The sequence below is a fragment of the Eptatretus burgeri genome, chromosome 4 (assembly GCF_056783735.1).
Source record: "Eptatretus burgeri isolate ZD-2024b chromosome 4, Ebu_testis_v1, whole genome shotgun sequence".
NCBI classification, from domain to species: domain Eukaryota; kingdom Metazoa; phylum Chordata; class Myxini; order Myxiniformes; family Myxinidae; genus Eptatretus; species Eptatretus burgeri.
Window position 1 is genome coordinate 135,966,245 of NC_140964.1, and position 22,452 is coordinate 135,988,696.

Consider the following 22,452-nt stretch of genomic DNA (forward strand, 5'->3'; position numbering starts at 1 on the left):
GCACAAGAGTATTTTTTTTGAATGCGCCTTACTTTCTATCGTCTGGCATTTTCCACAAGCCATTGAATGTTCCTTCTTTTCTATTGTTTGCCACATGGCACATACCATATAAAGGGTCTTTTTCTATGTCCCTGGCATTTTCCCCAAGAATGGGTACATAGTTCATGGATGGTGTTTGAGCAGTTGACTTTGTACATACTTTGTAGATGATAATTAAATGACTGAGTACGTACTTTGTGAATGATGATTCAATGAATGAATGAATGTGTACAATTGCAGACGACTTATTTGATGCACAAATAAATTGATCTACTAATACATATCCATAAATGAAAGATAGTGCTGCCCTTCGGTGGAATCCAAGCAGAATTTCATGTTTCTGACAGTTATTTGTGGATGATGCTTGGATAGTTGAATATGAGCAAAAAATAGCAAAAAAGCAAAAATAATGACACAAAGTTGGAACTCGTTTTGAAAGTCATTAATTCGATGTACTGGCCGATGGATATTCCAAGTTTCAGATAGTTTCAATTTGAGATATGGAGATATGAGCACCAACACATTTCGGGTGGATGGACAGACAGACTGACAGACACACAGACACTAACGTTGATTTTGAGAGTTTTCATTAAAAACTCATGAATGCGGAAATCGACGTTGCTGAAATTTAGAACATATTACCTCGACATACAAAAAATTCGCTTCTGAAATTTGCAGCCAATTTTGTCCAGAAGAAGCCGGGAAACTAATTTTCAGTCCCTGTGTTGAAGTTGCATAGAGAGAAACCGTCCCATATAAAGGGAGGGGCACTTCGTGCTTCCCTTGAATATGGATCATTGTTTCCCCCAGAAAGGAAGGTAATGGATAATTTAATAATCATTAAATATATCCACATTCATCCAGATATCTTATGGTTTGAGCCAAGTGGATGTGCTAATATGGATCTCATGAAAATGCTTCTTACACCAAACCTTTGATATATTTTGATAATTTAACAAAGACCCACAAAGTCAAACTTTAAACAGGAATGTCAGCTGCTCTCACAAGGTTTCAATACGAGCCACAGAAAAGAGGACATTATTGGTCTTAATTATTCAAAAATCGAAGATTTCCAAGTAAAGTATATTGGTTGGTCCAGTCTGTTATTCTGTCTGTCTACCTATCAATCACCTACAGGTCGTAATTCTACATCGATCTTCACAAAACGTACCACCTGATAGAGGTAGTCAAAAGCTAGAAGCCTATTACTTTTTTGAGGTAAATGGTCACTGGATTGGTCTACCAATCAAAAGCTAAAAGCCTATTGTTTTTGAGGTCAAAAGGACAAAGGGTCATCGGTCAAGGTCACATAAAATTGTCAGTTTTCATTCGATTGACTTGAAATTTACAGCAAAGGCTGACAAAGGATGGTCAGGGCCCAAGAGGTACACATACTCACTCGCCTCTGAGCCGTCGAGCCTGGGTTTGAATTCTGACTCATTCTGGTGTCTCGCAGGCAGGATGATTGACCAATGTGTGCATCCCTCGGATGGACGCTAAACTGGGCATCCCATCCGCCTTTGCTAAGAGTTGGAGAGTTGTTGCAGGCATCCTGAACAAATTTAAAATTGCTGCCTTAACCTACAGGGGGAGCTGCATCAGCAGCACAGCCATGCCCCCTTCAGCCAATGATGATACTCACAGCCATGTGCTGCATAAAAAAGTAGAGGAAGAATGACAACAGTTGGTTGCACGTAAGAATACTCAAGCTCACTCACCAATTCACATCTACAGTTAAACTCACTGTACTGTTTAAACACAACTTGTTGAAGGTCATGCATCACCAAATTGGATGGATAATCTCGTGTGAATTTCATCCGTTTTGATATTCTCACATGAAGGAACTTTAGGATACACCTCCGCACCACAGCACATGTGACGATGTTGGCCACCACATTGGTTTTACCCAGACTGCTTTGACCAGTATTTATGTCACTTCCAGTAGAGCTTGCTCAGGGTAGGCAATAAAAAAAAAATTCCACGAAAATTTTACTTTGAATAAAATATGGATGGCACTGCCATCCACTTCATTACATTCTCTAATCTTCTTTCTTTGGTTTCCACCGAGGGGGGGGGGGGTGGCTCTTGGTTTTTGTGCTCGACTCTTCCCTTGTGGTGCTAATAAAAATAACAGTAGATATAATACCCTCTCCCATACATGTGCAATGTGCACACTGGATGTAAGCTAAATTCAAAAGTTGAGCATGGGGGAGGAGAGGGAGGGGGATTTCACTATTTTATTATAAATTTACCGTGCCATTGTGAGAGCACAATCGACTGTTCGATGAGAGGGTGGTGCTTTTGTTTCTACCATACAACCAGTGGCATGTTATTACAAAAATATCATCTTGTCGACTTTTTATATTCTCCAGTTGCTGCGAAGGAAACTAAATTATTTTTTAATATTGCCAGTTGCAAGCACCTGTAGCCAAGAAGTGAGTTATTAGCTGTAGGTGGCATCATGGTTGTGGCATGATTGGAAATGATGTTAGCACTTTGTGGTCAATTGAATATCTATAATATGGACTCACTCGCCAGGGTCACATAGCAAGTAGAAACAGCACGTCCTGCACAGTTCGTAGCAACACATTGGTATCTCCCAGCATCGCCACTGGTGGATCCCAGTACCGTCATGATGTACCGTCCATCGGGTGCACATGAAAGTTGCACCCTGTTGTCTGTGCGTAGCGGTTCTCCATCTATGGGTGGCAGAGGGAACATTTTCTGATATGGTCAACAAAAGGGTAGAGCCAGCATTGTTTTTCTGAGTTTTCAGGTTAAACAGCAGTAATCTGGAAGGAATTCAAGTTAAAATTATCGTAAAACCTCCCAGAAACCAAATGAAGATATTTGGAATTTTAAGCAATGAGAACAGCGATTGGTTTGGTTAATATCTTATTACAGTCACAACACTCTCATTGCTGGAGGATACAATATGATTTTGGGAAATTACAAACAATCTAGATTTGGTGAAGTAATGTACAGAGATGATGTTCAGTGATGAAAAAATAAATTTGAAAATGGTACAAAATGAGACTGCTTTGAGCTTCATACGAGGTAGTCATGAAAAAACAGCTGTGGCATTAGGAAACAAAGACAATGAAAAACCAGGCGGAACTGTTGACATTTTGTATCCGGACCTGAACCAAAATCTAACTGGCTTGTTTTTGTCACCAACCCAACTCATCCTATTTTTGTCATAACTCATCCATAACGTTTTGACATGTCACGCTGTATATCTTGTTTGGCCCGATGGTGAAGAATGGTGAAGAATTACTTAAAAAAATTTTTTTATCGAATCCACAAACTAAGTGAAAAGCTTGGTAAGGCAATTGGTTAATTTCTGTCCGACCGTCTTATCAGTTTATAATCAAGGAACAGCTTATTTAAATCAAATGTTATTTTCTGAATACGAATCGGCACATGAATATGAAGACAAGTGTTTCATTTTACCATACATTGGCACTGAATTCATCCCATTTGAGCACTTTTTAAGGGTGCTACAAGGGACATAAATAACAGGCACGAATAACCGATGTACGTGTGGTGTAATAGACGCTGGATAATAGGGTGGTTAAAAAGGTGGTAAAACTCGGAATTCATATATGTATACACCTTTAAACCTCTTTAAACCATTAGGCCATAAAAAAAATGTTGCATTGGCGTAACCCGCCCGACCATAAAAATTCCGCCGACCCTACGTTTTTTTTTTTGTTTTTTTGCTATCGATTTCAAGTATCTTGTTGATTGCGATCGCGATCGCAAAAACCCGGAAGTGTTTCGGACAGAACCCGCCGACAAAAAGGGTGGTACTCGAGCCGGGGGAGATTTTGGGAGGGATTTATTAGGAAAAAAAAAAAAAAAAAAAAAAGATCCCGACCGACCTACCCTATTTTTCAGTGACCCGTTACGCCAATGCAACATTTTTTTTTTTTGGCCTTATTTAGATTGAATTATATACTTGAAGACTGTACAAACCAAATCATATTCATAATACTTCAAAGAACCATGTTTTGTTATCGATATATTGCATTAGCGGGCATGCCATGCATTTCGGGTTAAACAGGAGGCGGCCATTATGAAGATGTACCATCATCTCCATCAACTCATCTTTATCGTCACCATCATCAACATCACAATCACATTACTGGATCAAGTTTACCATCATTATTATTAAATGTAAATTTCATGAATAATTTAATGAAGTAACAACAACAAAAAACAAACAAAAAAACCCATTATTTTGTGTTCTTAATACAGGAAAATATTTTATTTGATATTTTAATTCAGGAAAGTACTTTATTTCATTTTCTTAAAACAGGAAAATAATACTTTATTTGATGTTCTTAATACAGGAAAATAATACTTTATTTGATGATCTTAATACAGGAAAATAATACAGGAAAATAATACTTTGTTTGATGATCTTAATGCAGGAAAATAATACTTTATTTGATGTTCTAAAAACAGGAAAATAATACTTTATTTTGTCCTTAATACAGGAACATAATACTTTATTTGATGTTCTTAATGCAGGAAAATAATCCTTCATTTTATGTTCTTAATACAGGAAAATAATACTTTAATTGATGTTCTTAATACAGGAAAAGAATACTTCATTTGATGCTCTTCATTCAGGAAAATAATATTTTATTTTGTTCTTAATGCAGGAAAATAACAGTTTGTTTTATGTTCTCAATACAGGAAAATAATATTGTTTTATGTTCTCAATAAAGGAAAATAACAGTTTGTTTTATGTTCTTAATACAAGAAAATAACACTTTATTTTATGTTCTTAATACAGGAAAATAACAATGTTTTATGTTCTTCATACAGGAAAATAACACCTTATTTTATGTTCTTAATACAGGAAAATAACACTATTTTATTTTCTTATACAGGAAAATAACTGTTTTTTGTTCTTAATACAGGAAAATAACTGTTTCATGTTCTTAATACAAGAAAAGAATGCTTTATCTTATATTCTTAATACAGGAAAATAATACTTATTTTATGCTCTTAATAACTTTCGTTTCTCATATATAATTTTTTTTTCTTTTAATTACCTCACACAGTCTTGAGAAAAATGACATAGGAAGGGTCATTTCAACTCTTGCTTTGCGTTTCCGAGCACGATCTATATTTTCTATGAGGCACCATTGTGTCTGCATCTCGATATTCCCCAACACCGAGCACCGAGTGGCAAATTTGATCAGCCGAGATAACGGAAAATGGCGTAATATTTTGTCCAAGTACTGCAAAACTGGAGGTTCTTGGAAGTAGCGAAAAGGCGATTTGCATTCTGCAGTGTTCAAGTATATAATTAAATTGAAATAAAGTAAAGGTTTTAAAGGTTGTTGAAAAAAAAAAATCCACCTTTTTTCAGAGGTTTACCACCGTTGACGCACTGTCTTTTACACCACTTTATTCAACACGTCAAATTAGTTCTTCCTGTTGGTTGTTTGTGTCCTTTATGACATCCCTAAAACAGTAAGTTTCCTCCTGGAATGTTTTTCGATTTTGTTTAACTGCCAGACAGATAGAAATATGAGAACAGTTACCTTACTCCTCTGTGTGCAGTTGCGATCAGAACGAGATTCCATACTGTTTCCCAATTCAGAGCCAAAGTCCTGATAAACTTCAGGTTCATGTTCCGATTTGTGTTCAAAATATAACATTCAATTGAAATCACGTAGTTCCTTATCATAGACTGATGTCCATAGACAGAGTGGACCAATTGCTTAACTCTGCTTTGTACGCTTCGTGAACACGTGGTAAAAATTTTTTTTTCACATTTGGAGCATACAGCATGTCTAAACAATTTAAATGGTTGGATTACATTCAGGGTTATATTCAATAATTTGGTAATGTTTTCATGTTGAATTTGGACATTGGGATTGAAACCAAGCCTGAGAGAGCTTCATTCATTCATTCATTTATTCACATGCAGCACGCAGCAGCTGGGTTGCATCATCGCTGGAAGGGTGGCTGTGACTGTGATGCAGTGCCCTTGTAGGATATGGCAAGAATTTGGAATTTGTTCGAGGTATTGACGAGAGCTCGCTTCCTTTGCGTGGAAGACACCGTGGGATCATTAACATCAACCAATGAGCAGTGTCGGCAGGTGGGTACTTCAGCTTAACAAAACATATATGGTTCCCTCACTCTGAATGTCAAACACCAGGGTGACAGTTTATAGGTAGGTTGGGATTCCAATGCAGGTTACACAGTTCAAAGGGGAGTGTGCATACAGAGGCCATCCTCCGAGCCCCCATGGCACAGATCAAGACAACAAACAGATCTACCCCGGACAGGCTTTCTTATTTTTTTTCCTTGCACTGCCTGGCAAATGTTATGTAAACATCTTTAAGTATCTTATCCATTTTTCTGGCTCACTAAATTTTTGACACATTGCACTCACCCTTTAACCAGCAGATATCAGGAAATGGTAAGCCATCTGGCAGACACTGCAGTGTGATCGGATGGCTGTCAATGACGTTTTCATCTCTGAGCTCCACTGGAAATCGTGGAGGAAGACCTGTTCACACAACCCCAGCTTGTGGCTCACACAACCCACTCAACCAAACAACTTAAAATGGTGTGTGTGTGTGTGTGTGTGTGTGTGACAAATATATATTAGGAGTGACTGGAGGACATGCTTAAACAAAGATTGCGCGAATGGTGGGACTTGATTTCACAGCTTTCATGGGGAGGGGATGGGAGGGGGTGTGGTGTTCGTTCTGAAGAACTTGATGTTCTCCATGTTTTGTAACATGATAAAGGCTGCATATCCCTTGGAAGTTTTCATAACACATGTTCAAAAAGTGGTTGATTCTTTTTTTTTTCTTCTCCTTTTTGGAATGGTAAACTCCGGCCTTCCCTCATGTCTTGGAACCATTCTTTTGAAGTCCAGGCTAATTTGTGTCCATTCATTGCTCCCTTCCCCACAACCCGTGCACCTCATTGGTTTCCCTCAACCCTATGGAGTACTTTTGGCTTTGGATCCCTCACCATAACATGAACGTATTGTTTCTTTGTGTGGTCTACCATCCCCCAAACTCCAATGGCTTAATGCATGATGATCTCCACAAACAATTACACTCAGCTCTCTGCTGTTTCTCACTTGTGGACACTTCAATTGCCACCACGCCAGCGAGCTTGGTCAGCGCCGGATTTAGAGCAGGGCAGACTGGGCAGTTTCCCAGGGGCTTCCACAATATGGGGGCCTCCACCAAACTGTTTTTCAGTATCAGCAGGCATATCTTCTAAAATACTCAAAAAAATTGGTTTATGATGCAGATTTGCATTATAAATAATAAAAAGTTGTGTTATGTTCACAAGTCCAAATTGTAAGAAGACAGGAGGAGTGAGATTATAATTATCATAGGATGACCAGTCAATCACTGCCCAGGGGCCTCATGTCCGAAATTGCCCATGGGCCTCCACAGCCCTAAATGTGGCACTGGGCTTGGCATTGATTCACCTACTTCATCACATGGCCGAACAGTTTACGTTTTGTATCCTACCCATAGGCTTGATCTGCATCCGAACCTGAACCCAAATCCAATCGGCTTGTTCTTGTCACCTATCCAACTCATCCATGTAGTTTTGTCATAACTCATTCACGATTTTTTGAGATATCATGCTATGTATGGTTTTTGGCCTCATTTCTCAACGGTGAAGAATCACTTTTAAAATTCTCGTATCGGGATCCGGATCTTCACTAAAATCTAATCATTTCATCCCGTCACATACCCAACCTCTCCACCAAATCGAATCTGAATCCGTACATAACTTTTTGACATATCCTGTTCACAGATGAAGACAGACAGTGGTGAAAAATTAACCTCTGCCCAGCTTTGGTGGTGGAGGTAATGAGAGAACCTCAAAAGCACAGACTTGTAATACTGCACTTTGCAAAAGTTGATCGGTCTGACCTAAAATGTGTTCTCACCAGTAATAACAAGTTCATCATCGTATCAGCTCCTACCACTCATGGCTCCTGGAATTTCTTTGACAATTAACTAATTGCTCTTCTTCACAAGTACATTTCATCCTGCATTCAAATTTCAGTCCTTGATCTTGACCCTGGTAGCTGATGCAAGAAAACAATTGGAATTCTCCTTCTGCAAGGCAACCCCGACTGATTGCAGCTTGCAGTCTCTCCACATGACCTGAACTATTTGTGTAGCTGTCCTATGAAGAACTCAGCCCAAACATCAAGCTTACCTTTAATTCAAATTAGCCAGCCTCTCACTATCCTCCGAAGCCTGGTGGGAGCTGGTCTGGTCTGTTAGTGGTACACGTCCCCCTTCTATTAATTTCCTCAAAAAGGTTGGAATTGTGTTGGACAATGCTCAAGAAAAAGAAAAGTTCAACTGTTTTCAATCAAAAGACTAAGTCTCAAAATCATCCCTTCCTGTACCCACCCTTTCCACCTTTGCAGAATGTTATCTTCAGGATGTTAACTTCTCCTCTACCATAATGGAGAAGTTACTTATCCAGCTCAACACCTCTTCTGCAACTGGTACTGAGAGCATAAATGCTCTAGTCTTCAGGAACTGTGCTTCAGTCCCATCATGCCTTCTCCACTGTCGCGACACAAGGATTGACAATCAAACTAGAGAATCCATTTCTCAAGACAGCCACTGAAAGGAGGTGCATTCTCTGGAACTGCTTAGCTTCACGATCGACCGCAACCTTTCATGGCAGGATCATGTCACAAAGTGAGCATCAAAGGCCAGTCACCATCAAAGGCATTCCTGAGCCACATTGAGCTCATCACAGTGGAAAAGCCTTTCATCTGGACCTCCATGCAGTCAAGGAGGGGGGGGAGGAGGAGCTCCTTGTGAGCCAATGGCCATCCATTTCAAGTGCCCAACTGTGTCAGCGGACGTCCTCTTGCAGTTGGGATACCATTTTATTTGAGGAGGGTGGTGGCAGGATTTCCACTCCGGCCACTGTAAAACCATTCACTCCGTAAAACACACTAAAATGCAAAGAAAACTGAAAACTCAGTTTTCATGGGAGTACCTCCTGTGCAGCTGCCCTTCGAGGAAAGCTCACTGGATGACGGGATTGGGGCAAACCCTTTGGGATCCAGATTCTTTGATGATAGGAGGAAAAACATCCGGTAACCTTCCCAGGTTGGATTGGGGTAGTGTGCGTCAAGATAGTGCTGAGGTGTCATCCACCAGACGGTGGTCTCCTTGGGTTAACCTAAGGTGGTCCATTTCGGTGGGGGACTGGAATGTCCTATCCCGAAGAGAGGATGATCACATGTCTTTGTTATCATCTGAGCTCAAGCGTTTGAACATCGGTATTGCAGCACTCTCTGAGGTTCGGTGACCAGATCATGGCGAGATCATGGTGGGTGGTTACACCGACTATTAGTTGCCATGCCCAAGGAGTTGCTGCAGCTTTGTCCAATAAGCTGACTCCAATGAAAATTGAGGTAACACCGGTCAACGAGCATATGAAACTAAAGATTCATCACTCCTTGGGTGTCGTTACCTTGGTCTCTGAATATGCTCCGACCGAGGTGAGTGATCTCACCGGGAAGGAGGCATTCCATGCCTAGCTCAAGTCCATGGTTGATTAGTGCCCCAGGTGAGACACTCTTCTCGTCTTGGGGGATTTCAATGCATCGACTGGAACTGATAGGGATGGTTATGAGATGTGTGTTGGTCCCCATGGGTCAGGAACTGTGAACCTGAATAGCACGAAGTTCCTTGACCTTGCAAGAAGTCATGGACTTATGGTGGCCGGTTCATGGTTTCAGTGCCCACAAGCTCATCGCTGGACTTGGTATTCCAATGCTGGCGCTGTGGCAAAGGAGATTGACCATGTGTTCACTGATGGTTGCTGGACGATGATCCAGAACTGCAGGGTCTATCAGAGTGCTCAGTTACTCAACACTGACAACAGGCTTATTGTAGCAACTCTGAGGTTGCAGCATAAATCCAGGAGAATGGTCCCATCACAGCCGAGGCTGGATGTTTTCCAAGTCCAACAATGAGAGGGGAGCTGAGGAGTTTGCAAACAGGCTGAATAGATATTTGGGGGGTCTGGGTGCTTTGGGGGATCCTGAAGACTTGTGGAGTGCCTTCAAGACCACCATCCCTGATGTTGTCGGTGGATATCTTGGAACTCACAGTTGGGCAAAGAAGAATTTTGTCTCTCAAAGGACACTGGATACCATTTACCAGAGTTGCAGGGCCAGGCTAAATGGCAGAGCTGAGCTGTTCAGGGAGTTGAGGCATAAAACTGTACTTGCACTAAGGGGAGACAAGGATGCCTATGTGCGAGGAATCTGTGAGGGGGTAGAGCATCACCTGCGGTCAAGTGATTCTTGTCCTGCTTACAGGGGAATTGGTGGGCTCTTGACGTTGGATTCCGAAGTGAAGGCCCGCTGGGGCGATTACTTTGAGCAGCTGAACCATGCTGATCCACCAGCTGTTGAATTGGATGTCAGGGGTGTTCCTCCCCTATTGCTGTCCCTCTAATCAACTGTGGTCCACCTTCATTTGTGGAAACAGGCTGCGGTGAACCGGTTGAAATGGATAAACTCCAGAGATCTGTGGCATCCATGCTGAACTTCCCAAGGCTGGTGGAAATGCTGTACTCGTGTTGTTGCATGCAGTTCTGTGCTCTGCTTGGAACACAGGCATCATCCCAACTGATTGGAAGAGGGGTCTTGTTGTGCCTCTGGAAAGGGAAGGGTGATCACCAGGACTGCAACAACGACCGAGGGGTGACGCTGCTCTCAATTCCAGGCAAGGTCTTTGCTCGGATAATTATAATTCATGAGAGGATTCGCCACCATCTGCTTGAGCACCAGTGCCCAGAGCAGTCAGGCTTTTACACCAAAGAGGTCAACGATTGACCGTATCCTTGCTCTACGGGTCCCCACCGAATACAGACGAGAGTTTCGGCAGGGGCTGCTTGCAGCCTATGTTGATCTCTGTAAAGCATTTGATTCCGTGAATCGCGATGCCCTCTGGAGGATTATTGGTCTTCGTGGGGTGTCACCAAAACTGATCAATCTGATGTCTGAACTCTACTCTGGTACTGAGAGTGCTGTGAGATGTGGTGGTACCATCTTCGACTTATGTCCAGTTGTTACTGGAGTTTGCCAAAGGTGTGTACTGGCCCCCACACTTTTCAGCACTTGCATGGACTGTATTCTTGGGAGGGTGCCGGAGAGATCAAGTTGCGGTGCATCGTTTGGGAATGTCAAGATCTCTGAGCTTGATTTCGCAGATGATTCAGTCACCTTTGCGGAGACTTTAGATATCCTTTTGGGGGCCCTCGATGTGCTGAATGAGGAGTCAGAGCCACTGGGATGATGGGTTTCCTTGGTCAAAACGAAGATCCAGGCTTTCAATGACATCTTGTATCCCGCTATCTTGTCTGTACCTGTTTGTGGTGAGGATGTCGAGGTCGTGGAGAGATTCCCTTAACTTGGTGGTGATATTCAAGTCTCTGCTGGCTGTGAGTCAGAGGTCAATAGACTTCTGGGTCAGGTCTGGGGAGTCATGGATTCACTGGACCATGGGTTGTGGTGCTGCCGGTACTTGTGCAAGAGGATGAAAGTCTGAGTCTTCAGGTTCTTGGTGCTTCCAGTCTTGCTCTTTGGATTTTAGACTTGGACTCTGACCAGGGATCTGAGATGGAGACTTAATTCCTTTGGTACCAGGACTCTTCGGAGAATATTTTGCTATGACTGGTCGGACTTTGTGTCCAATGAGCGGTTGCTGGGAGAGACTCAAATGCAATTTGTTACCTGCATCGTCAGTGAGCATCAGCTGCAGCTGCATGGACATGTGGCTCATTTTCCTGACACTGATCCTGCTCACCAGATTCTCTCGGCGAGGGAGCCTTGTGAGAGAAGGCCGTGGGCCAACCACATGCCTCATCGTTGTGGCAGGTAGATCAGCATCTCAAGCAAATGGGGATGGGCCAGGCATCTGCATGGGGGATGGCCAGACGGAGGCCCCTAGAGTCCTGGCGGAAAGTGGACGCAGCGACGCGCTGCTCCGGCACATGCTCCCATACCTGACCTGACCTGATGCAGTTTGACTCTCCAGTCTGGGCTGGCACTCCTGCTTCCCACCTTGCTCATCTTGATGCAGTCAAACGGAAAGCCTTCCACACCACTGGTATCACAAGGCAAGAGGTGGATTCCCAAAGACTGTCACTCTCCCAATAGCAGCAGATTAATGGAATCTGAATTAATACACACCAGGAGGTTGACACAGCCTGTCTTCCTTCTGAGGTCAGCAAAATGAGTAGCAGTGTACTGGTAAGGGGGACACTGCATCAGCGGCATAGCTGCGTCCCAACCAATGATAAAACCAGTAGCCACAGGCTGCACTCGATAGAGAGAATGGAATCTCTATTTGATAAAAGCTTACATTTGGCCTGGCTTCTCCTGCTCTCTCTACTGCTTCTGAGCTTCACAAGCCACCCCAGGTCAGACACATTCCTCGAGAACCCGTCACCTGCTGACCCTCCCGAATTCCAGGCTGATTTCCCACCTGCATTCATTTGTCCCCTTATTCTGCCGTTTGTGGAATCATCTCCTTGTGTCTGTTGCCTCGTTGTTCTCACTTCACTCTATCCATTATGCTGCCCATCACTACCTCAAGTGCTCACAAATGCACATCCACAATCTGTTCAACACCTGCTGATTCTTTCCCCTTCTGTCCATGTCTCCTTACAGCCATCGTATGTGTCATCTATCCTTTGACCAGAACACATTGATGAGATCTGCAAATTCCCAATCACCATCTGACAAAACGTAATTCAGGATTTACTCTCGAGGTTGTCTTGTCATGCTCATTGGATGAGCGTACACTTAAAACAAGGGAATGTTCAGAAACAGTATAAATGCAAAATGTTTGGACCGTGGAAGAATTGAGAAAAGTGGATAAATCCTGGCCAAAGTTACAGCATGTTATCCAGACTCAGCATCCCAATCTTAAAGGAAGTACCTTCATTATGGGAAGGCCCAGCCTGTAAATTAGGATGTGTATCGGCACTCTTTTTGTGTACGTCCTTTCTGCTGCTTCTTGATATGCCCCAGCGTTCCCATCGAGAAAGTCTATCCGGCTCCATTTCTTGGTGGGAATATAAAACAAGGAATGAGACAAATCAACGTTACTGATGAGACGATACAACCAAGGTAGAAACTGAGCTTAACTGAAGGTTACGACGAGGTACTCAGATTTACTTGCCCAGTCTGGTTTCGAGCTCGTTCCAGCAGAGCTGGATTGAACTATGAATCAAATGCCCTTCCACTTTACTGGCAGGGAAGTTCGAAGGGTGAAAATGCTTTGTCATTGAAGGGGAAATTAAGGCTCGTACTCAATGGAGGATGAAAAAGAACAGAGAGTATCTATCTATAATTCCAGCAATCTCTGTGTGTCTGTCTGTCTGTCTGTCTGTCTGCGACTGCCATTTCTCAACGACCGCCGGTCCGGTCGGATTGAAACTTGCCAGGAATATTGCCGGGGACCCGCGGATGTGCCTTTTCGAGGTTTGATATCGATCCGACGAGCGGTTCCCAAGTTACGGCCATTTATCTGTCGACCAATGACAAGACACATATGAGGTCACGAATGACGTCACAATTAATGTTTATTACTTTCGAAATCTTTAGATTTCGTAAGTATATTGATGACTGCCGTTTCTGTTTGTTTGTTTGTTTGTTTGTTTGAAGGCACGATAACTCGAGAACGGAAGAAGCTACCAATGTCAAATTACACCACGTGATTCAGGAGGGTCATGGCGAGTGCTGATTAGATTTTGGTCGAAATCGGTCAAAGGTCAAGGTCACAGTGAGGTCAAACATCCAAAAAATGATAACTCGAGAACGGAAGAAGCTACCAATGTCAAATTACACCACGTGATTCAGGAGGGTGGTGGCTAGCGCTGATAGATTTTGGTCAAAATCAGTCAAAGGTCAAGGTCACAGTGAGGTCAAACATCCAAAACATTCGATTTTTGATGGTTTGGTACAGAATCATCATAGAAACTTCTGGTTTGCGTCGCTGCCTTCTCCAGAGACAGCTTTTATTAGACAAGGTCAGAGGTCAAGTTGACGATTTCGTAAGTACCAGTCTATGACTGCTTGTTTATTTATTTATTTATTTTTTGCACGATCGACGGTCCGATCTGATTGAAACTTGCCAGGAATATTGCCGGGGCCGCGCGGATGTGCTTTTCAAGGTTTGATATTGATGGGACGAGCGGTTCCCAAGTTACGGCCATTTATCTGTCGACCAATGACAGGACACGGTGCTTTGACATCACAAATGACGTCACAATTAATGTTTATTTATTTATTTATTTATTTTTATTATTTCTTTTGCACGATTGAAACTTGCCAGGAATATTGCTGGGGACCCGCGGATGTGCCTTTTCGAGGTTTGAGAGAGAGAGGCTGCACATACTGGCACTCACCTACGGGCACGTACCTACGGGCCCGTACGAGTGTTTCAAAATAAATAGATCCCAATGAGCCATTGCTCGTGACCAATACCAAGTACCAGTTTCCTCATCCATTGGCCAAACACAACTGCAGCCGAGCATAATGGTGCCAGAAGATGCGAGGGATTTTCGGCACTAGAAGAGGAACCTTCTCATGTTCAGAAAGTATAAAATCACGTGAATTGAGAGGATTTCATCGTCTGATAAAGGTGTGATGCAGAAATCGAAGACTGGGATTGCTTGCAGTGATGCACATCTTTAGAGGCGTAGTACTCAATGTTGAACTAAACTTTACTGAAATTAAAACAGCAATCATATTAACGGTAAGAATTGTCAATGACCATCGATTACAAAGTAAGGAAAGGAGACGTCAACCTTGGATTTACTCGGTTGTGGTGGCAAGAAGGCTCGATTTCAATAACGGCTTCAAAAACTTCACTCCGTCAAGATGCCGATTAATGCAGCGCAAGCCAAATCAGAATTGCTGCTGCAAAATGTTCAAAAAAAACCAAAAAAAAACTTCCTTTTGTGCTTTCACATCACTATCTTTTCATCATAGTCGTCAATGAAGTCTGCGCTTTAAATCAAAAAGTGAGGCTTACCACGTGGAGGCGGGTGTCGAGAAGAAGATGCCTTTGACGATGTCGTAACTTTGTTTTCCATCTTGTGAATCATTTTTTGAAAAAAGCTGGGTCTCTTCGGTAATACGATTTCAGATGTCGCTCTTTTGAGAGTGCGTGCCGCAAGCTTCTCTGCAGGCGACGACTGCGCATCTCCGCTCAGGGAGGACATGCCGAAGGGATGTTCCAGCCTTTCTTCAGAGTGTGTGGGACCGCGCAAGACGGCGAGGCCCGAAACCTTTGCCTCGATGCGTCTGAGGATAGACGAGGCCATGGGAAGTTGCGAAAAAGTTTTTCTGAAAGTTTCTCGCTGAGGTTGCTCATTTTTCACCACATTGATATTTTCCTCGTTTAGTACTTCCTTTGAACCGATTTTGTGGAGAGAAGAAGACAGTCTTCTCATGAAGCCCAATGGATGTTGCACTGCAAGGTTATCAGCATGGTCAGGAACTACCTTCCCACAAGTCGGTACAGCGTCACATGGTTTCTTCGTCATCAGGGCCGTTTTCGATTCAGATGATGTCCCATGGACAAGGCCAGAAGCGTCAGTGTTGCCATTTTTTGCAGTTTCCACATTTCCTGAAACTGTTGGTGATTTACAAACAACTCGTCCTTCCAAAACATCGAGTTCATCAAAGGGTGGGCCTTGCGAAGCGTCATAAGGGGATGGTTCGATCGGTGTCCCTTTTTGACTGGGTCGATAAATCCCTTCCTCTTTTGTACCTGTTGATCTTGTTGAGATCCTCTCTTCAGACTTTGCCCTTTTCAGAAACGGAAGATGTCTCAGCAAGGATGACTCTGGTTTTCTTTTGAACATAGTCTCAAAGATCTCCTCCGAGTCGATATTTTCAATCCTGACCTTGTCCTCTTTGTGCGAGCCAAATTTGAGTTGTTGGGCTCTATATCTTCCTGGATCATTAGGAAGAGACAGAGTGCTGCCATTTCTAATTACTCGTTCCTTTTTATTGTCACCCACTATTGACGTATGAAAGGATTTTATATTCTTGGGTGTGCTGACTGTTTTCTCCAGGGGTTTACCCAGGCATGGAACAGAAACAGATTTTCTCAGAACAGTCAGTGCAGGGGAAGTTGGCTTTTCCACATCGATCTGCCGAAGGATTTCTTTTGAAAGTGATTTTGGAGGTTTTTTTGTTGGAGATGATGTGTTATTCATTGTCGATTTTATATCAGGAACACACAAGCTTGTTTCCGGTTGAGAATCGATCTCCTTGCTGTTTGAAGTTGGAGGAGAAGCTGAGATTTCGAAATTTCTTTGTGCCTGAACAGTTTGTGCCATTTTGCTTTTTGCACACTCATCGATTAAACAGACTTCCTCTTCCTCCGCTCGTGAAGCTGAAAGCTCCAATGTCTCTCCAGTAGCTTTTTTCTTGCGTGCATCACTGGACGCAAGCAAAGTTTCATGACTGCTTCTCGTGGTGGTGACTTTCGCGATTTCATGATCAGGAGACCGTATTGTTTCAGCTGCACCTGAATGCAGTGGACTCTTCGGCTGCAGGGGAAGAGCAGTTCTCTCGTTACGCTCAATGCAGTCATGTTTTTGTGGACATAAAGCAGTGGAACTTGTTTGTGACGTTGATGACAAAGTCTTCTTGGTCTGGCTGGACACTGGGCTGTGAGCGAATATAATGTTCGAAGATGTTCCTTCAGGAGGAAGTGGCATGACAGAAGATTGTGATATCATGGAAGAAACATCTTTAACGTCTGTTTGAATGTCCATGGATGCATCTTCAGACATGTTTTGGTTTTCCCACACATTTGTTCCCACAAGTCCGGTGTTCAAAAGGTCCCGATGCCGCCGGGAGTTCTCCAACGAGCCGTAGCAACCCGAGCTTGCATTTGGGAACTGTACGCCCGTTCTGTTGATGGCTGTGCAGCTGGACGCCCTCTGAGGTTCATCAGGAGGGATGTTTTCAGGTGCAGCTACACTTGCTCCAGGGATTTCTATCCTTCGACTATGGAGCTTTTCTAAATGACTTTCGACTGAAAGGCTCCGGACAAGTTCTCTATTATCCTCCCATCGCATCGGTTGTACGTGCATTTTAATTTCCGTCCTTCTTCTCAAGGAATTGGTTCTCCTTGAGGAAACCATATTCGTGTTAGTTGGCAAAGCTTTGACCGAGGCTTTGGTGGAAGAGTTGCCAATTTCAATGCGGCTGCATGACTGTCCTCGACGTCGAGGTCTGTGGGACTCAACCGCCGAACGTCCCCCAGATATCTCCTCATCCGACGAAGAGTTGAGAGTATCCAAGTCAAAAGATCGCTTACGAGTCATCAAGCCACGGCGACGGACCTGCACTGAGACGGATGATGGGGACTCCAATTTCTCATCTTGTTCCTCATTGCAACTTCCATTTTCTTGAGCTTGCTTTATTGGCGTATTCTTCATGAGAACCTCGTCCTGTAGTGTGACACACAAAGTGAACATCTTCAAACACCATATGGCCTCAATGTGGGTAAGTCTGAAATATTTTTTATTGTGCCAAGGAACTGATTTGTTTATGTGTTTTGGAATGACGTCGTCAAATGTTGAAAAGCTAATACAAGCTGAAACTCCACATTATATCTTGGTGGAATATATCACAGTTGAGCCATGTGGGTGATCATATCCTGCTATTTTTGTCGAACCTATTAGCATTGATTGACATAATGCTGACTTGTCATGTTGTAATGATGTGACACAAAAATGATAGATCTCATGTTACAAGTGTAGCAATATTTTAGCTTAAAATTGATATATTTTACCTGATTTTTAGCCTGGACATTGACAGAGTCAATTGCAACGTGCTCTTTTCCTTCGGAGTCACGGCAAGTAGAGGAGCCAGGCAGACCCTTGCAGTCCAGTGAGGGCAAAGCAAGATGGCAAGCCGTTGCTTCTTCCCAGTCAGAATCGGAGGCAGAGGAGGACATAGCAAGATCCACAAGGTGCCGGGGTACGCCCACAGACTGCTGACCCGGTGGTGCTGTTAACAATCCGGGCAGTGGACGCATTGTCATTTGTGACTTGTGTGAGATAAGGGAGCACTAGTCCGACAGGAGGGGGAGAAGGAAACAAGGATGGAGTCGTAAACAGGTCAATATACCAAAAAAAAAGAAGATCCTATGTCAGTCAAAAACAGCTCCATTAACATGATGTAAAGTCACATGTATGATGCAAGAAACTTCAACCTAAATTAACGACGCAAAAAGTAGTTCTGCTCCAGCACCAGTGAAGCCTGTCTCACTCTGTGCACAATCAACATCAAACAGATGAAACTTGCACGCTTGAACAATTCGAGAAAGTCATGGATCCTGCCAGTCACAACACTGTGTCACGTGTGTTGGTGCAACATATAATATGAATGAGAGATAAGGCTTTGTGCACTTTCTGGAGGTCAAGATAAATGCTCACCTGCCACCGTGTCCTCGACAGGAAAGAACGTAGACGGTCTTGGGATGTTACTCTCATGGAAGACCTGCAAGACACCTGAGAAGTGCATCAAAAATAAACATTCATGGAGAAAGGTATTCATGGTTGAAATGAAGATCGTTTCTTCACCTGCAGGAATTCTGTCCTCGTTCTTATTACGACTCGCAGAGAACCCGCCCCATGGGCGATCTTGTTCCAAGCATGCGCCATGTTCTTCGGATGCGTACATTTATTTGGGTGGTGTATAGGCAATTGACAGCTCTGTGTAAGCCCCCCAAAAAAATAAACCCATGAAGTTACGTGCATGAAGCAAAAACAAACCTTCTGCTTATGATTCAAAACACCTAACTGCACTGGAAAACGCGGCGACAGGAATAGTGTCCTGTAATGGCGAATACTGCACTTGTTATACTCTCCCCCACCTGGAGGCGGCGCTACACGATATACATTTACATGGAGAATTTGCGTCCGTCCCCTCTCCCCTCGAGACCACAGACACAGACAACAACACCCCGGTACATTAAATGGGATCATGCTGATCCGATGTAGCAAGTCTCGATGGAATCGGCCCACAACTGTCGGAGAAGTAGTGCGACAAACAAACAAAACACAAGCTATAAATGTCCGTGTGAATTATACAGGGTGGCTATAAAGTCTGGAAACATAGGCAAATATATATATATATATATATATATATATATATATATATATATATATATATATATATATATATATAATAAATGCTTTATTGACCTTACATTACATTGCACGACATGTTCAATATGTTGTCCCTCATGAGAAATGCACAGTTCAATGCGCTGTGCAAAATTGCAATGAACGCGGTGCATTAATGCAGCATTTCCATCAATAACAGCACATACTCGTATATCCGTGATGCGTTTCCTCAGATGATTCGTGTCTCTGATTTTCACTGAATAAATCTGCGCCTTCAGCATACCCGAGAAGAAGTCATCAAGGGGGTTCAGATCTGGTGAGCGTGCAGTCCACTCCACAGGGCCACAAACTGTAACATCCATCCATCCATCCATTGGGACCAGACTCTGTGCAGAGCGTTGGTGCTGCCTAAGCTGTCTCCTTGGCTATTGGGTACAATCCTGGACGGGTCGCCACTCCGACACACTATACCAGCATGTTGGCACTCATTTTGCCAACCTCGGAAGGATGACAGGCCGAGTTAACCTCACCTGGGATGAATTCAACAGCTGAGAGGGATTTGAACTCAGGACGCTTGGTTCCCAAGCCCACCGCCCTAACCAATAAGCCAACACCAGGCATAAACTGTAACAGAATGCCATAATATTATCTATGTGTACATACTTTATGGCCACCCTGCAGTGAGGATAAGGGAAGAAAGGGAGAAGTGATTGTGAATTTAACGTTCCATCTTTATTTTTTTTTTTAACATTGCTCCTAACAAATGGGAACAGGAACAACGCAGGCATGATAGGCCGAATGGCCTTCTCATGCTCCAAAGTTCCCTGTGTATATTTGTGTAACATTGTTAAGAACAGGGCCCGGTGTGTAACCCGGTCAGAATAGGTACACCGTATCCCTGCGTGTCGTAAAAGGCAACTAAAAGGGTTGGCGTCAGGAAGGGCATCCGGCCATAAAAACATCGCCTCAAAAGGAAACCATGATGAGTACAACTGATGGGCAGGGTACAGCCAGAAGTACCCTGTGGGGGTCCTCACCCCCTCTCGTTAAAACTCAAGGTGGGGAACCCGATCGAAGCAAGGGAGGAAATTTTTCCAGTTATGATGACCAATCGTCTGATGCCCCACGTGGAGATCGGTTTCTGAGGTTTGGTACATGGAATGTAGGGACAATGACAGGGAGATCTGGAGAAGTGGTTGAAACATTGGTCAGAAGAAGAGTGGACATATGTTGTGTGCAGGAGACACGGTGGAAGGGAAGTGGTGTGAGAATGGTGAAGGGAAGGCAGGGGCAGAAGTACAAGTTTATGTGGCAAGGGTGCCCGGAAGGCGTGCATGGTGTTGGTGTAATGTTTTCTGAGGAGTTTGTAGACAGTGTAGTGAGTGTGACTAGAGTGAGTGAAAGGTTGATGATGGTGAGAATCGTGATCGGAAATCTCTTGGTGAACGTCATCTCGGGATATGCCCCGCAGGTCGGTCGAAGCGATGAAGAGAAGAACATGTTCTGGTGTGCGATGGAGAAGTTGATGGAAAATGTGAAAGATGAGGAAGTTGTTGTGGTTGGAGGAGACTTGAATGGACATGTGGGAAGGAGTCCAGACGGTTTTGAGGGAGTCCATGGGGGTTATGGATATGGTGTGAGAAATGGAGAAGGTGAAAGGATCTTGGAGTTTGCTATATGGAGCTGATATGTTGCTCTGTAATACTCAATTCGAGAAAGCGAATAATAAGCTTATTACATACACGTCAGGTGGGTTGACGACAACCATTGACTACCTGATGGTGCGTCAGCGAGATAGGGGAAACCTCCGGGACACAAAGGTGATCCCAGGGGAGGAGACTTTCGCAGCACCACCTGGTTGTCTGCGATATAAGGGTGAAAGGTGCGCGGAGAATTCGGCGGGTGAAGTCCCAACCGAGGATGAAGGTGTGGAGGTTGAAAGAGGCGACAGTGAAGGAAGCATTAAGAGAGAGGCTGAGTATGGTTGAAGATGATGTGGTTGAGCTTGAAAGTGGTTGGATGTCAATGAAAGATAGTCTATTGGGAGCCGTTGGTGAGGTATGTGGATGGACAAAAGGACCACCGAGGCACTCGGAAACATGGTGGTGGGATGATGAAGTTGGAAAGACGATTGAAGAGAAGAGGAAGAAGTTCAAGGAATGGCAAAAGGCAAAGGATACGGTGGAAGAAGAGGCTGCACATGAAAGTTATAAGGAAGCCAAGAAGGCTGCAAAGAAAGAGGTTACAAAGGTGCAGGAGGCCCATAGGAAAATGTTTGGAGAACGCTTGGATTCGGAGGAGGGTAAGAGAGCGGTATTCAGGATCACAAAGCAGAGAGCGAGAGAGAGATTTGATGTGACGGGGGTGAGTTGCTTGAAGGATGAAGTGGGACAAATTGTTGTGGATTCAGATGGAATTAAAGGAAGATGGAAGAGATATATGGAAAGGCTGTTGAATGTAGAAAATGAATGGGATAGAAACATCGAGAGTAACCCAGTTTTAGGACCAGCAGAGAAGATAACTGAGAAGGAAGTTGAGGAAGCTATAAGAGCAATGAAGAGTAGAAAAGCAGGAGGGCCGACGGGAGTTGTGGGAGATATGTTGAAGGCAGCGGGAAGTTGGAGTGTGAATAGAATGACAGAGATCTGTAATCTGGTGGTGAAAGAAGGCCGCATTCCAGTGGATTGGGAACTGAGTACCCTCGTCCCTCTGTACAAGGGGAAAGGTGACCCTCTGGACTGTGGCTCCTATAGAGCAATAAAGTTATTGGAGCATGGAATGAAGGTATTGGAAAGGGTGTTGGAGAAGAGGATAAGGAAGAAGGTAAAGATTGACGAAATGCAGTTTGGATTTCTGCCAGGAAGAGGAACGACAGATGCAATTTTTATTGCAAGGCAGTTGCAGGAGAAGTACATGGAGAAGAGGAAGAAGTTGTTTGTTGGGTTTGTTGATCTGGAGAAAGCATTTGATCGGGTTCCACGCGAAGTAATGGCATGGGCATTGAGGAAGTTAGGAGTGGAGGAATGGTTGATCAGAGTAGTGATGGCCATGTACGAGAGAGCACGCACAGCTGTAAGGACGAAGGATGGGAACGGTGGTGAGTTTGAGGTGAGGGTAGGAGTGCACCAGGGGTCGGTACTAAGTCCACTTCTATTTGTAGTTGTGATGGAGGTGCTGGCTCGGAGGGTAAAGGAGGGT

The 22,452-nt window shown here is 43.6% G+C and overlaps 1 protein-coding gene across 1 annotated transcript in view; it reads right to left on the reverse strand.

Annotated features, from left to right (window-relative positions):
• OBSCN (obscurin, cytoskeletal calmodulin and titin-interacting RhoGEF) overlaps positions 1-22,452 on the reverse strand; it is a 498,370-nt gene that overhangs the window by 20,970 nt on the left and 454,948 nt on the right. The window contains exons 106-111 of the mRNA XM_085876584.1: positions 18,562-18,636; positions 17,916-18,194; positions 15,135-17,571; positions 13,035-13,160; positions 6,461-6,577; positions 2,571-2,738 (exon numbers count right to left, since the gene is read on the reverse strand). Coding sequence (XP_085732710.1) covers positions 2,571-2,738; positions 6,461-6,577; positions 13,035-13,160; positions 15,135-17,571; positions 17,916-18,194; positions 18,562-18,636 — 3,202 coding nt within the window. The remainder of the gene's footprint in view (positions 1-2,570; positions 2,739-6,460; positions 6,578-13,034; positions 13,161-15,134; positions 17,572-17,915; positions 18,195-18,561; positions 18,637-22,452) is intronic.